General features: G+C 40.9%; 1 protein-coding gene across 1 annotated transcript in view; it reads left to right on the top strand.

The window, feature by feature from the left end:
* Positions 1-14,479, top strand: part of SMAP1 (small ArfGAP 1) — a 153,663-nt gene that overhangs the window by 127,899 nt on the left and 11,285 nt on the right. The window contains exon 7 of the mRNA XM_004696318.2: positions 1,791-1,881. Coding sequence (XP_004696375.1) covers positions 1,791-1,881 — 91 coding nt within the window. The remainder of the gene's footprint in view (positions 1-1,790; positions 1,882-14,479) is intronic.

Genomic DNA, 14,479 nt, shown 5'->3' with positions numbered 1-14,479 from the left:
CATATTTAAACCATTAAACAACTGAAATCGAACTTAGGAAAGAGACTCTTTGGTCACAGATGTGTGGGTGAATATCCAGAAGGAAACATTTTCTGAATTGCTATGGCTTGGATAGTGAGAGTGGAGATCATTGGAGAACCCCGCATGGTTTCACTTCTCTTTGCCCCGCTTTTTCAAACAATAAGTGTATAGTTACATGCTCATTACTTAGGTGAGAAAAATGCCTTTTATACCAGAATGCGGGCTTTAATTTGAATAATTAGCTTGAAAAGAGGTTCAGGATTCTTAGCAGGAAGCTTATAGAAGTATGATTTCTTTCGGTGACAGATGATAGTTCCATAAAATACAAGGAAGTTTCAAAAAGTCTCTGGAAAAATTCCATTATCTTTTAATTCCATTTTTCCCAAAAATCCTTCTTAGCAAACCCTTCTTGTTTTGCATACATTAAAAATATTAAGAAACTCAATTGTCCTTGTTTCTCACAGAATATCTGTGTTTCCGTTTAATTTGTAAAATGAGCTACATTTTTTTTAACTCTAAAATGTTCTAATTCCATTGTAAAACGAATTTGGGCATTAGATATTTAAATGTCTACTCATAAGAACAAGAGTGGAAAGCAGTGCAGGATGAAGCCTTGCTTCAGTCTGATTGCCAGACCCCGAGGTCTGATCACTGGTAACTGAAGGTGACAGCAGCAAAGCAGCAGGTACTGTCCTCCCCGAGAGCTGCTGAAGGTTGCATGCCTGTGGCCATCCCCAAACCTTGTGGATTGAAATGTTGATGCACAGGAATCATGCGGTGTGCCGTTGAAAACCTGCTACTGACATACTTTCTTTGGAATGATGTTTGAAATCCTGAGCAAAAATTTACCTGTGTTGGAGAAAAAATAGAGAAGTGGTTTACAATAAACTTTAGAAACTTGGTTATTGTCACAATTTTGTATCTGAGAATGTTATTAAAGAATTGATATATGTATGATGTGTTGATTAGACTAGTTGGTTAGAAAATAATTCTGAGGGCAGCAATTTTGCCAAGAAACAAGTAAGGTTAGATAAGTTCTGAGAAATTAGCTATCTGTAGTCGCTAACAAATCATATAATGGGTTAAGTTAATGACTTTCTTTTTGTGAAGAAATGCTCTTGTAGGAATAGAGTTGGGTGAATGGATGGTTTATTTTGTTTTAGAGAGAGGCAACCTTTACAGTTGAGAGTCCAGTGTATTGGTAGGTCTTTGTAAGGGAAGAAAGAGCAAGTTTGAACTGTGTATCCATGGCTTGGGCTCTTAGACCTATAAAGATGCTATGTTAAAAAATACTGATGGTGTGAACTACGAAGGGAAACATCGAACAATATTTTGTTAAGCTGTTGTTGGTACAGTGACATTCAACATATCAGCCTTGGGGATGGTAGAAGTAATAGAATGCTTTTGGAAGGTCCCAGTGTGGCCTGCCTTTCCTGACCTTGGCTAACGGGAATAAAATTAAATACAGGGACTAGTAAATAATGTGAAATGAAGTTTGTCTATTTAAGACCAATTTAAGAAAGTAAATTGTACATAAAGGAAGTAATGATTAAGAACAATTATATTAAATGCTATGTATTTGTAGTCATTATTTTGGGGTCTTAAATATAAGGATTGTTACTTATTCAAAGGTGGGGGGGTTTTGGTATAAACTTTGTGGTTTCAAATGCTTGATTACAGTAGCTATCAAAATGTGTAATTGGGGATTTAAAAGGCTTATTTGTTTACTAATAAAGAAAAATTAATAAATGTATTTGTTTACTTTAAAGCTGCAGAAGAAGGAAGATCAGCAATTGGAACTTAAAAAAAGTACTAGCCCTAAGAAAACCACAGAGCCCACTGTGGATCTTTTAGGACTTGGTAAGTAATACAAAAACAAAACCCACCCTTAGTGTTACAAAGCCACTGAAACCTTTACTTGAAACGAATATAATGGCTTTTACATCAATATGCCAAAAGGTGCCTGTTAACTGAATTTGAAAATAGTGTGATTAGTTTGCTGGTTTCCCACAAGAAAGGAGCTCTTTAATAAGGGAGCTGGTGTCTGTCAGCACAGTCTTCACTAAAGCATGAGTAATGAGTTCCCTGGGGAAAGAGGAGCTATCAAAGTAATCTTCTTGAAAGGCTTGGGTAGACCATGACATCTCAACATTTAAAGTGTGGTGACTTTTCTCTCTATCTCTCTCCCTCTCCCCATTTAAGTTTTTGTTTGTTTAAGAAAAACCGTTTTTGCAAAATGTTTTTATTTCTGAGGGATTTTCTTCCCCTTAGCAAATAAATTCTGGGTAACCTTGTAAATCTATTACAAAGTAAATCTTAACTTTGGTTATCTGAAGCAGCACATTTTACACCTAAACCTAGTGACTGGATGAGTCTCCATATCTGATGACAATAAGGAATACTTATTTGAATTTATCCGATCTCATGGCTGGCAGATACAAGGGGAATGAAAAAGTTCATGGTGAAATGGAGTTAAAAGATAATGGAATTCTCCCACCAACTTTTTGAAGTCCCCTCTTAATGTTTTGTCAGCCTAGTAAATAAATAGCCTGGCTTGTACTATGCAGTATTTTATCTACTAATATTGTCATATTAAAAAACAATTGACTTGAATAACATCTAATTTTAGTAATATCTGAACCTTAGAGCAGGATTTCTTCATTTTTTTTAAGTGTGGAGAAAGATTCACAAAGGAAAATAGTGAAAGGCAAGTGAAGGCAGGGTAGGGTGCGACTTCATACACTGATGTTCAGATGGCTGAGGGCCATTTCAGTTCTTACCAAAGACATTTGTTTTAAGAGTTAGTGCTCAATGGTTTTCACTTTTTAGGAGCTGATGGGTCTTGCAAGTATACTTTCTAGAGGTAAAATTCTTTTGTGGTGGTAAAATAGCTAGTATATTAGATTTTTTTTTAAAGTAACTTTGAAATTCTGTCGAGGTTTTAAAATAATTATGTTGAATTTATTATGATTTTTTTATTTTCTTTGCTGTAATGATAGAAAAAAACTTCCTTTTCAAAGTAAGACTATTATTAAAACAACATCCACTGTTTCTTTATTAGAGCATTTCCTTCCAAACCATGCTGGTTTATTAGTGAATATTTAGTAATGTAAAATATAAAGTAGTCATGATTCTTAGGCCAGAGATTCATTCATTTATTCAACAAGTACTTCTTGAGTAGACACCAGTCCCTGGGGGAGAAAGATGAAGCTGTCTGCTCCTATAAGAATTTACAGAGTAAAAACCCAAAGGGGCAGTTCTACTTTGTTTCTGGAAGGTAGCTTTGAGTTGGAATTGGCACACTGGCAGTGGGTTTGGTTTGAGCCATGTAACTAGGCACTTCTGTAGGCACTAAGCAGATAGCTATACATACAGCTATACAAAGAGACTGGTAACAAGAGCTCATGGCCTCCAGGAGCTTTTATTAGGATGAGGGAGACGGTGAATAAACAGGTAAATGTATTATAGGTCATGTGGTAAGCCTTCTAGAGAAAAGAGCACTGGGGGTTGCTGTTTTAAATGGGGTGGGCGGGGAAGGTTCCCGGAGGTGTCATTGGAGCAGAGACCGGACTAGACTGCGGATTTGGCGTCTGTGGCATGGACATCCCCAGTAGAGACCACAGTGCAGAGGTGCTGCAGCGTACTTGATGGAGTTTGGTGACCAGCATGGAAGGCCAGTGTGGTTAGAGTGTGGAGTGTGACCTGTGGGAGTAATGACAGAGGAAACCCCGAAGTAAGGGTCAGTCAGATTACATTAGGACTTTTACTCAGAGTGAGCTTGAAAAAAAACATTAGAGGGGTTTGAACAACGGAGCGAGCACATCATCAGAATTTAGTTCGAAAACAATGACAGTGATTGTGTTGAGAATAGACTAGGCAGAGGGGTGAAGCAGGGAGACCAGTAAGGAGCTTGCTGAAATGCCCCTGAGTTAGGACATTGATGAGGGCTGCTGGGGTTATGAGAAGTAGTCATGTTCTCAATTTATTTTGAAGATAGAGGCAGTAGGTTTTCCAGGAATATCCATTTGGATGTGAGCTATGAGTGGAAAGGGGGAAATAGGAATGGGCACACCTGCAGGGGCTCAGGGGCTTGGTTTGGGTCCTGCTGAGCTCGCGCTGCCCTTCTTCGGTGCCCAGACAACAGACAGTCATTATCTGGAATAAGGACTCAACGATCCTTTCCTGTTTAGAATAAGAATGTGACATTTTAACCTCTGTAGGCAATATAGACTTTGTCACATTACTCAAAAGCAACTGCACATAATAGGTAAATGCCCGTTTTCCATTACAACTTCATTGCCATGAACAAGGTGGTGGACTAAATTGGGCCTGCAGCCGGTAGTCTGCTGCTCCCCGATGTAGAACACACACAGTTGTTTTGGCAGAGGGTGAAGAGCACACACAGCAAATCTCATGGATCACCTTAAGTCGCATGACCAAGGTTCAGCAGAAAGGATCCACGCACAGGCATTTTCCACTGACCTTGTTGAGGTGATGGCTTTGAAAATTTTGGTTCAGAATTGGCACACTTTGACCTTCAATCATCGTGGAGGTATTGCAGAATCGTATGGTGCAAAGCACATGAAATATTTGAAGCAGTGATCCAATCTGCTATAGCCATAACCCACCGAAAAACCCAAACCTGTTGCCATTGAGTCAGTTCTGACTCAGTGATACTCTGGGGCAGGGGTCCTCCAACTTTTTAAACAGGGGGCCAGTTCACTGTCCTCAAACCCATTGGAGGGCCGGACTAGAGTTTAAAAAGAATTATGAACAAATTCCTATGCACACTGCGCATATCTTATCTTGAAGTAAAAAACAAGCGGGGGAAAAAAACACCCAGCGGGCTGGATAAATGTCCTTGGCGGGCCGCATGTGGCCTACAGGCTGTAGTTTGAGGACGCCTGCTCTGGGGGTTTGTGTGGCCGTAAGTATTTATGGGAGCAGGTAGCCTCATCTTTCTCCCAAGGAAGGAGTGGCTGGTAGGTTTGAACCACTAACCTTGAAGTTAGCAGTCCAGGGCTTACCTCATAGTGCCATCAGGATAGAAATGGAAGGGGAAAGCAAAATAGTATTAGAACCCCCAGATGGTTGTGAAAGTGGTTTCTTTTTTTCTCTCCTCAGTAAAATAGGAAGTGGGGCAATAATCTTGAATAGAAGATAGGGAAGGAGGTGTTGAAATGTAGATAGAGATGGAAGAATTAAATGTAGATGTCTAGGGGAGTAAGATAGTGAATGGATTGTTGATTGTTATTTAGGCTTGTTGGACAATGTCAAAAGCTCCCTTGATATTTGTTGTTGTGAATGCAAAGTGATACTGGTCCCCGTATCTGTGTTTTCTTGGTCACATTTGACTACACACGCAAGTTGGGGACCAGGGTTCAGCTGGATTTAACTAGGACAGTACAGCCCATTAATACTGCCATCTTATGTGACCCTTCACAGTACCTCCACTCCTGCTCCATGTCCTCCCTCTTCTCACTCCCGGAGAGGGTTAGGTGATAAATGCTTTTGGCTTGCTGTCCATGTTGGCTCTTTTGGCATCTATTCCCCTTTCGTGTCATGTGAAAACAGCCACAGGCAAATATGTAAGCAAATAACCATGACTGTGTCCCAACAAAATTTTATTACAAAAATAGACTGCAGGCTGTAGTTTGCTGACCCCTACTTTATGTTCTTGTGGTACTGATAACAACTGCTTCATCATTAGGTGCTAGCTTGCATATGAAGCCCATAGAAATACTATGTATTCATTCTGTACTCTCTACAACCAGAAGTCAGAGAGTTGACTATCTTCTCTAGTCTTGGAAGTTACGTAAGGTCTAGAGACTTCTGCCAACCAAGGGGCAGAGTGGAACTGGCTTCTCAGACATACCAGGGATGTGGTGCCCTCTATGTCCTTTACCTGTGTGGTCACTCTAGAAACGGAGCTACTGTGATGAGGAGTATGCTAGAAGGATTGAATTTTGTTGTTAATGATTATTGGTTTTTACTTGATATAGACTGCGAGACTGCTGAACAAAGTAGAGTTTACAGTGTACAAGACTTCATATTTTCATTGAGTAGTAGTTTCGGTCCTATCCTCCTTTCCTCCCTCCCTGCCTGTAGATGATCCCTGTCTGGAAATAAACTCTTCAAGGGGCCGAGCACGCGCTCCAGCCCTAGGGATTGAGCAGAATCATAAATTGCTGGGCTTAAACGTGACCTTACAGGTTTCAGTTTGCTCTCTCACAAAAGTTTGGAAGCCCTCCTGCCAGGTTTCTGTTGTGTGACCCCGTGTGCACTGCCTGCCCACTACAGAACAGGCTGGTCTGGCTGGGGAGTCCTGCTGGCATGGTGATTCAGCATTTACTGCCAACAGCACACACCAGCTCCTTCGTGGAAGACAGATAAGAGAGTCTACTTGCATAACGTTGACTGCCTTGGAAACCTGAAGGAGCAGATCTAGCCTCTTATATAGGGTTACTTTAAATTAGACTGAATTCAACAGCAATGGTTTTTAAAATCTCTATTTTATCTGGGCGTTAGGGTCTTCATCTGGGAAAATGGAAATAAGATCCCTTGTGTGGTTGATGGCCCAAATAGGTGGTCTACGTTTGTGAAGCATGGTAACTTGCACACAGTTAGCTTCTCTCAAGCTACTAACTTGCGCACCAGGTCAGAGGAGTTCTTTAGAAGTTAGCATAAGCTTTTGAAGGGATAGAGTGAGGAGTAACTCAAACTATGTTGATAATTGAGAATAGGATTTCTGTGGGTCACACCATGGATAGCTCCTACCCATTGAGAGACAACGGAGGATAACACATAGAAATACTGGTTGCAAAGTATGGTCTTTGAGGAGCTTTGAAGGATTTGTAACTGTCTGAAGAACTGAGCTTCCAAAGGAAATTGAAAGGCCTCAAAGAAATAGTTTGTCCCCATTTTTCAATATATAGGCTTCCCTCCACACAACACTAATACTCTGTTGACAAAGGAATCGTGTGCAAAAACCAGGGCAGATGCTGGAATGTGCAGAAGTAGATTCTTATCCTCCGGCACAGCAGGCTGTCATCATGGTGGGGGCGGTTGGAAAGCGAGGGGAAAATGAGATTAGGAGTGTCATTTAAGGCCTCATCTTCCTCCTGTGGTTTTGAACTTCTGACCTTGTGGGTTGCAACTCTATGCATAACCATTACTGTGCGACCAAGGCTACCACTTAGCTCTTGGGTACCTATTTTTGAAAAATACGTGTGAAAACAATTTGAAGCTTGGAATTTTTATATGCTTCAAGTGGACATTGAGATTTTAATATACAAAGTAAGACACACAGTTTATTTCATTTAATAATGCAAATTGTATGTTTTCATACAAAGAAATTGTGAGTAATGCTTATTAAAGAACAAACTCTAAGTGGCTTCTTGAGTAGAAAAGAAAAAGGATAAATGGAAATTCGTAAAGCTTTAAGAAGAACTTCTGTCACTGAGGACAGCATTGCTGCATTTTATGGAAACCGCCTTCTTTAATCCATCCTTGCTTCGACTTTAAATTCATTCCTTCTTAGGCTGATGCCTCAGTAGTTACTGATGAAGAATTAGACTTGGCAGTTTTCATTGTGGCAAGGGTATACTCAGAACTGAGTGTTCACGCTCAGTCAAAAATGGTAATGAGAAACATAACAACCATTTACTTATCACATTTTTATCTGCCTTAAACTAGATTAGTAATGCATAAAGTCTCATGTTGCTCTTTGGCATTTTTTAAAATTATTGTGCAAATAGATTATGACCAGCTAATGCCTCTGACATTCAGGTAAAGGATGAATTCAGTTAATGTCTGTTGAGTACCAGCAGAGTCCCCACTCTGGTAAACCCCAGGAAATGCAGGTCTGGGGGGGATTCTGGTGCAAGTGGCGGTCACATAGGAACCTGGGAGCCAGAATGCTGGTGAGGAAAGAGATGGGATTACGTAAGAGACCAGGTTGTAAGAATTTAGTTTGAAATTTTGAATAAAAAATTTTTTCATTTAAATAGTATTTTCCTCAATTTAGAGGTTAATTTTCTTTCTGTGGTAGTCATAGGTGGAGCAAATATAATTTTCATTTATATTTAAGTAAGTACTGAAAACTTATTTCAAGTAAAATCTAGTGGGATATAGAGATCTTTTGTAGAGTAAATAACATTTGGAAATAGGCATGTAAATGCAAATATTATTGCCTTACCTTTGTAGAACATTTTATGATTTAAATCCTGTCTGTATCTTATCACTTAGAAAGCAGCTTTTGAATACCTGTCAGTGCAATGGTAACAGTGGGAACAGAGCAGTAGGGGAGAGAAAGATGTGGTTTGAGCCCAGGAGGTGGTTATCCAGGTTGGGAGAGGTGACTGACTGCAGTGTGGCTAGTCACGTGTGGTACTGTGGAAGCAGTGATGTATTGTGCTGTGACGGGAGCCTTTCTGGAGCACATGTTTTTGGAATAGAACAAAAACCAAGCTCGCTTGCCATCAAGTCGATGCTGACTCATGCGACCCTATAGGACAGGGTAGGCCTGCCCCTGGGTGTTTCAGAGACTATCTATTTTCAGAAGTAGAAACAGCGGAATGGCTGGTGGTTTGAAGTTGCTGACCTTAACAATTGCCAACACGTAAGAACTACCGTATGTACTCGAGTATAAGCCAACCTGAATATCAGCTGAAGCACCTAATTTTCAAAAGATATAGTGTCTGGGGTCTTAAAAGCTTGAAGGTAAACAAGCGGCCATCTAGCTCAGAAGCAACAAAGCCCACATGGAACAACATATCAACCTGTGTGATCACGGGGTGTCGAACGGATCACTGAAGACAAATGGGTGCATAAGCAAATGTGGTGAAGAAAGCTGATGGTGCCTGGCTATCAAAAAGTATAGCGTCTGGGGTCTTAAAGGCTTGAAGGTAATCAAGCGGCCATCAAGCTCAGAAGCAACAAAGCCCACATGGAAGAAGCACACCAGCCTATGCAACCACGAGGTGTCGAAGGGATCAGGTGTAAGGCATCATCAGAACAAAAAATCTTACCATAGTGAATGATGGGGGGAGTGCGGAGTGGAGATCCAAAGCCCATTAGTAGGCCACTGGAGATCCCCTTGCAGAGGGGTCTCGGGGAGGAGATGACCCAGTCAGGGTGCGATGTAACAGTGATGAGAAATACAACCTTCCTCTAGCTCCTAAAGGTTTCCTCCCCGCTCCTACTACCATGACTCAAATTCTATCTTGCAAGACTGGCTAGACCAGAGGAGGTACACTGGTACAGATAGGAACTGAAAATACAGGGAATCCAGGACGGATGAGCCCTATAGGACCAGTGGTGTGAGTGGCAAAACAGGGAGGGTAAAGGGAGAATGGGTAGGAAAGAGGGAACCGATTACATGGAACTGTGTGTGACCTCCCCCCTGGGGGACAGACAACCAAAAAGTGGATGAAGGGAGACGTCGGACAGGGCAGGATATGACAAAATACCCATTTGTAAACTATCAAGGGCTCATGCGGGAGGGGGGAGCGGGGAGGGAGGGGAAAAATGAGGACCTAATGTCGGGGGTTTAAATGGAGAGAAAATGTTTTGAGAAACGATGTACAAATGCGCTTTACACAATTGATGTGTGTATGGATTGAGATAACAGTTGTATGAGCCCCTAATAAAATGTTAAAAAAGAGAAAAAGAAAAAAAATGTGCTGAAAACTCGACTTCTACATGAGTATATACAGTATGCCCATCTCATTGTAGCTGGTGGACTAGGGAGAGGAAACTTCATGTAGGCATATTTGTCAAGATGCAGTTGTAATAACTAGGCACGGAGCAATATGAAAACTGTGGCCATGAAAATGGAAAAGTGAATCCAGCAAAGGATATCAACAGAATTGGCTGTAGGGTTTTCCAGACGGTAGCTTGGGAGGCAGAAGGAGGAGATTCGCGTGTTCCTCCAGGAAAGTGACTGTGTAGGCCCATGGGAGCCATGAGAAGTGATTTCAAGAAGTTGGCATTCAGAATGCATCCGGTGGGCAGCAGCTCTGACGGTAGTGTGAAGAAGCAGAGCTGCAGCAGGGGCACTGACCAGGCGGACCAGCACTCGCACAGACGGCCCCATAGTGAGGATTCCGCGATGTTAGAGGCTGGCTTTCAAGGGTTTTCCATATTTGAAATGTTACCTTCCCCTAAACATCTATCAGTGTCATGATGTGAATCAGGCCAGTAAATGCATGCTGGCATACCTTATGTTCATATTTTAATCTTTTCTGGTAAATGGTACAGTTTCTGATATATTTGCAATTAAAAACCTGGATATCCCAACTGATTTTCCACGTAAAATGCTAGTCTAGAATCCTAAGGCAACTTGTAGAAAGAAAACAGTTATCTTGAAACTGCATTTTCATTTTACTGCATTGTCCTAATCTCTTCTGTTTGCTCACTGCCTTTTCAAGGGTCCTTCGTGCTTCATTATCGTTCTTTATGCATAATGTTGTCCCCAGTTAAATTTCTTCCCTTTGCCTTAGGCTTTTCTTGTACTCTGAATCTCCCATTATTTTTATTGTCCACAACTACTGTTCCTGCATACTGATTAAAGGGGCCACTGTTTCCTGGTGCCGGCTGCTCCCACCTCTGTTCTGTGGCTGAGCAAGGAACCCCCACACCAAGGTACATACCTTTGGAGAATTCAAATACCCATCCATCTCCTAGATTGCACTGTGTCTGTGGGTCTGACTTTCCCTCCATCCTGGAAGAAAAGGTTCCCATGTGTCTCCTCGTTGTATTAGGAGGGAGAAAAAGATAGAGGGAGTGTGTCTGTGTATGCAAATAAAGAATGGAGTATGTACAGCATACTCATTGTAAGCTAATTGAATAGTCTAAAATTGTGATGGTTTATAGTCTTTAAACCATTTGAATAGGTGTTGGTTTTTTATTTTTATGCCTCTACTTATCTGGAAAACTGTTTCACCATCTTGGTTTTCTTGAGACAGTGCTGTCAGTGAGCCCTTGATTAAAGGATGCTCGCAGTGATGGGTAGGCATTTTCACTGAGCTTCCACATTGCTTCTCAGCCACTACGTTGCGTTCATTGGTGGCCACGTCTGCCTGTATTTCTCACTCTAAATTGAGAAGGAAAGTGGCATGGAGAGATGAGGAAATAGGATGATTTTGAACTGTTGGGTAACTGCTTAGCTAACTCAATGCAACTAATTAGGAACTATTTAAAAGCTGGGCTTTGATTTTCACAATTTGAGGTGATATTTAAATTGTAATTAAATGAAGGCTTTTGGTGAATTGTGGTTTAAAGAGCACTAATGTAGGGAGTCAGGAAACTGGTCTAGTGCACACTTGTAAGTTAACAAGGGGAGTGACAATCAACAAGGTATCTGCCTCTCAGTGCCTAGAGGTAATTTCTCATTGAGACCAAATTGATGACATGTCAACATGCTTTGAAGATGGCCAGTATACATATGCTTATGATCAAGGTGACAGGAGTGAGTCTTTGATTTAAATTTAAATTCACTATTCACTTTAAACTCTGAAAATAAAAGCTCAAAAACTTTTCGACTGAGGGGAAAAAATATTTTTAAGAATGTTCTTAATCAGCCAGTGATTGTAAGTAAAATTAGCAAGCATTGACACTTACTGGGTAATACATAAATTTTGGGGACTTGCAATTTTGGGTTTAAAAAAATTGTGGGGAGGCTTAGCTTTTGTAGTAACAAGAAAAATTGATGGGGGTGGGGGGGTGGTACTAAAATCCAGAGCCATTGTTAATACTTCCCCAGGGAGAAGACTGGGTTAGTGAGAAAAGCAGCACAGAGGGCCCAGGCGTTGCTACAGCCTCTTGTGAGGCTGGACTTGTGTTGGGACCGAGGGAACCTTCCTTTGGGCTTGGGAGATAGCAAAGCCTCTCAGACGGACAGTTCTTGTGACAGCTTGATTGAGCATGCAGGTGGTCCCACAGAGAGCCCAGCAAACAACCTCCCCCCACCAGCCATAAATTTGTCCTATTTTGGTTTTGCTGCTGTTTGACATTAAGAGGTCAGTTTAAAAAAAATGAATGAGCAAGTATAGAGCTAAGTCAGGTAGGTGTCTTGCAGAGAGTTGGATGAACTTTATATTAAGGAACTTGCATGTGAATTGCTTTGTTATTATCATGGAGAAAATCTGGAAACGAACTGCTCATTAGCGAAGGACTGAGTATATAAATCGTTATATGTCCATGCAGCAGCACAGACTGCAATGGAGGCAGGGACATGGGCAGGTCTGGAGACAGAGCCTCACAAGAATGTGAAAAGCTCCCAGAGACCCTTAGCACACACCCCTCTCCCCATGCCACCCCACGCCTTATCCCGCCCCCCTTGCTCCCTGTAACCTGGCTGCCTATGTCTGCTGGCTAGCTGCTGGACAGCCAGTCCCCAACAGCCCCGAGTAAGCAATCCCTTCCCTATAAAAGTCCTTAAGACCGGAGGTATGGGGCTCAGTCTCTGGATACGAATCCACTGAGCCACGTGTCACCACAGTAAAGTTCTTCCTTTTGTTAGAACCCACTTGGCATTGGCAACTCCTTCAGAGCAACTCCCATAACACAACCTCCCTCCTGCACTACTGTCCTTGTCTAATATAAAGAAAAGTTTGTATGGTCCTATATCGGGGTTGTAAAGCATAGAAAGTGTTGGGAACTTGTAATTCGTTTTTGTGTGGTTTGAATGACAAGAATGTATTACTTTATAAAAAATTACTAAGGTTACAGTTGCTAATTTTCTGCACCATCTGTATAAGGGGATAGCATTAGTTCTTAGTCACACCAAGGAGCCTTGGTGGCACATGGGTTATGAGTTGAGCACTGGGATCAGAAAGGTCGGCAGATCAGAACTACAATTTGCTGCTCAGGAGAAAGATGGATCTTTTTACTGCCGTAAGAGTTACAATCTCAAACTCGCGGGCTATGAAGTCACTAGGAGTCAGCATTTATTGTTGGCAGTGAATTTGGAGAGTTTTTTTTTTTGGTCATACCATGCTGGCGCAATGGAGGTATAGTTCCCAAACTATATCTTATATATAGCCACTACCAACTTTCAGTGGAGGTGTGTGTATTGCTCTGATACAAACAGGTTTCAGTGGAGCTTCTAGACTAAGACATAGACCAAGCAGAAAGACCTGACAATATGCTCTCCTAAATCAGCCAGTGAAAACCCTGTTGGTCACACAGAAACGAGTATGCACTAGGCAGCGTTTCTTTCTGTTATTCATCATTGATTGCCATGAGTTGTGGGCAGAATTTATGGTAGCTAAGAACATCAACAATAACTGTTAGCATTCTTATAAAAAATAAAATAGAAGTGGGAGTTGGGGGGCAGGGGAGGAGAGAGTTGGGATGCCTGGTATGCAAAATAAGCATTGTATTAGAATTTTTTTTTTAACAAGAGGTGGTGGTAGTTCAGTGGTAAAAATCTTGCTTTCCATTCTAAATATCCAGGTTGTGTACAATTTATGAATTGTAATGGAAACATCATTTGTAAGATTTGAACCTCATTCCTACTGTGTTTCCTGGGCACAATGCATTCTATAAACCAGATTGATGTGTAAAATCAAGTAATGGTAAAAATCAACTAATAGGTTTCCTAATGTACACCCCCCTTGAAAAATTAATGATAGTATTTTATCATGTTTATGGCTTTTCCATAAATTTGTCCTGATTTTCATGTTTATTACTGCTTGAAAAAACAAAACGTTATTCACGGTAAACACCAGAAAGGTTACTTGTACTCAACTGGTCATCACGTCCCTGTGTTTCTTCTGGTACAATTGTGTTTGGGAAGAAAAGTGCTTTTGCTCATGTATTTAAATTGTGTGTGTGTGTGTGTGTACACATAGAAAACTCCAGCCTTATCTTAAAATTGCCCACAGTGCTAGATTTAGAGCTAATATATGTAGGATATGATATAGAGAGATATACAGTAAGTTTATTCATTTTTTATGGCTTTTTAAACGTGGTTATCAATGAAAAGTGTTTTAACTAGTTATCATCACTGATATCCTTCAAATTAACCTAGTCTGGGTTCCACACACTATTTCTCAAACTACATAGTCAAAAATTGTTTTGTGACCTTTTTTATTGATATTGGTATTTCTGTGGTTCACTGAAGCTTAAATTGACCTTGAAAGACAGCAATTGGTATAGTTATACTTTGGTAAAGAGAAGACACAGAATTTCTGTGCGTTATGGTAGAAACATGAAGCAGGTGGTAAGCCTTTCATGAAATTTGTTGTATATGAGTACCAATGCTGTGCCAAGACATTCCACTGATATTGAAGAGGCTTTACAGGTGACTAGTTTACCTTTGAGGAATGTTTATACTGCCAGAGGGAGGACTGCAGGATTGTAAATTGCTAAAACAGAAGACCTGCTAGAATATATAAATACCAAGAGATGGAATTTGTTGTGCCTCTTGATGTGTGGCTGTAGCCACTGAAGA

This window comes from Echinops telfairi, unplaced genomic scaffold (assembly GCF_000313985.2).
Source record: "Echinops telfairi isolate 266 unplaced genomic scaffold, ASM31398v2 ScPeMD7_3533;HRSCAF=4204_0, whole genome shotgun sequence".
Taxonomy (NCBI): domain Eukaryota; kingdom Metazoa; phylum Chordata; class Mammalia; order Afrosoricida; family Tenrecidae; genus Echinops; species Echinops telfairi.
The sequence above is the reverse complement of the archived record's forward strand: the minus strand, read 5'-3'. Positions and strand labels throughout refer to the sequence as shown.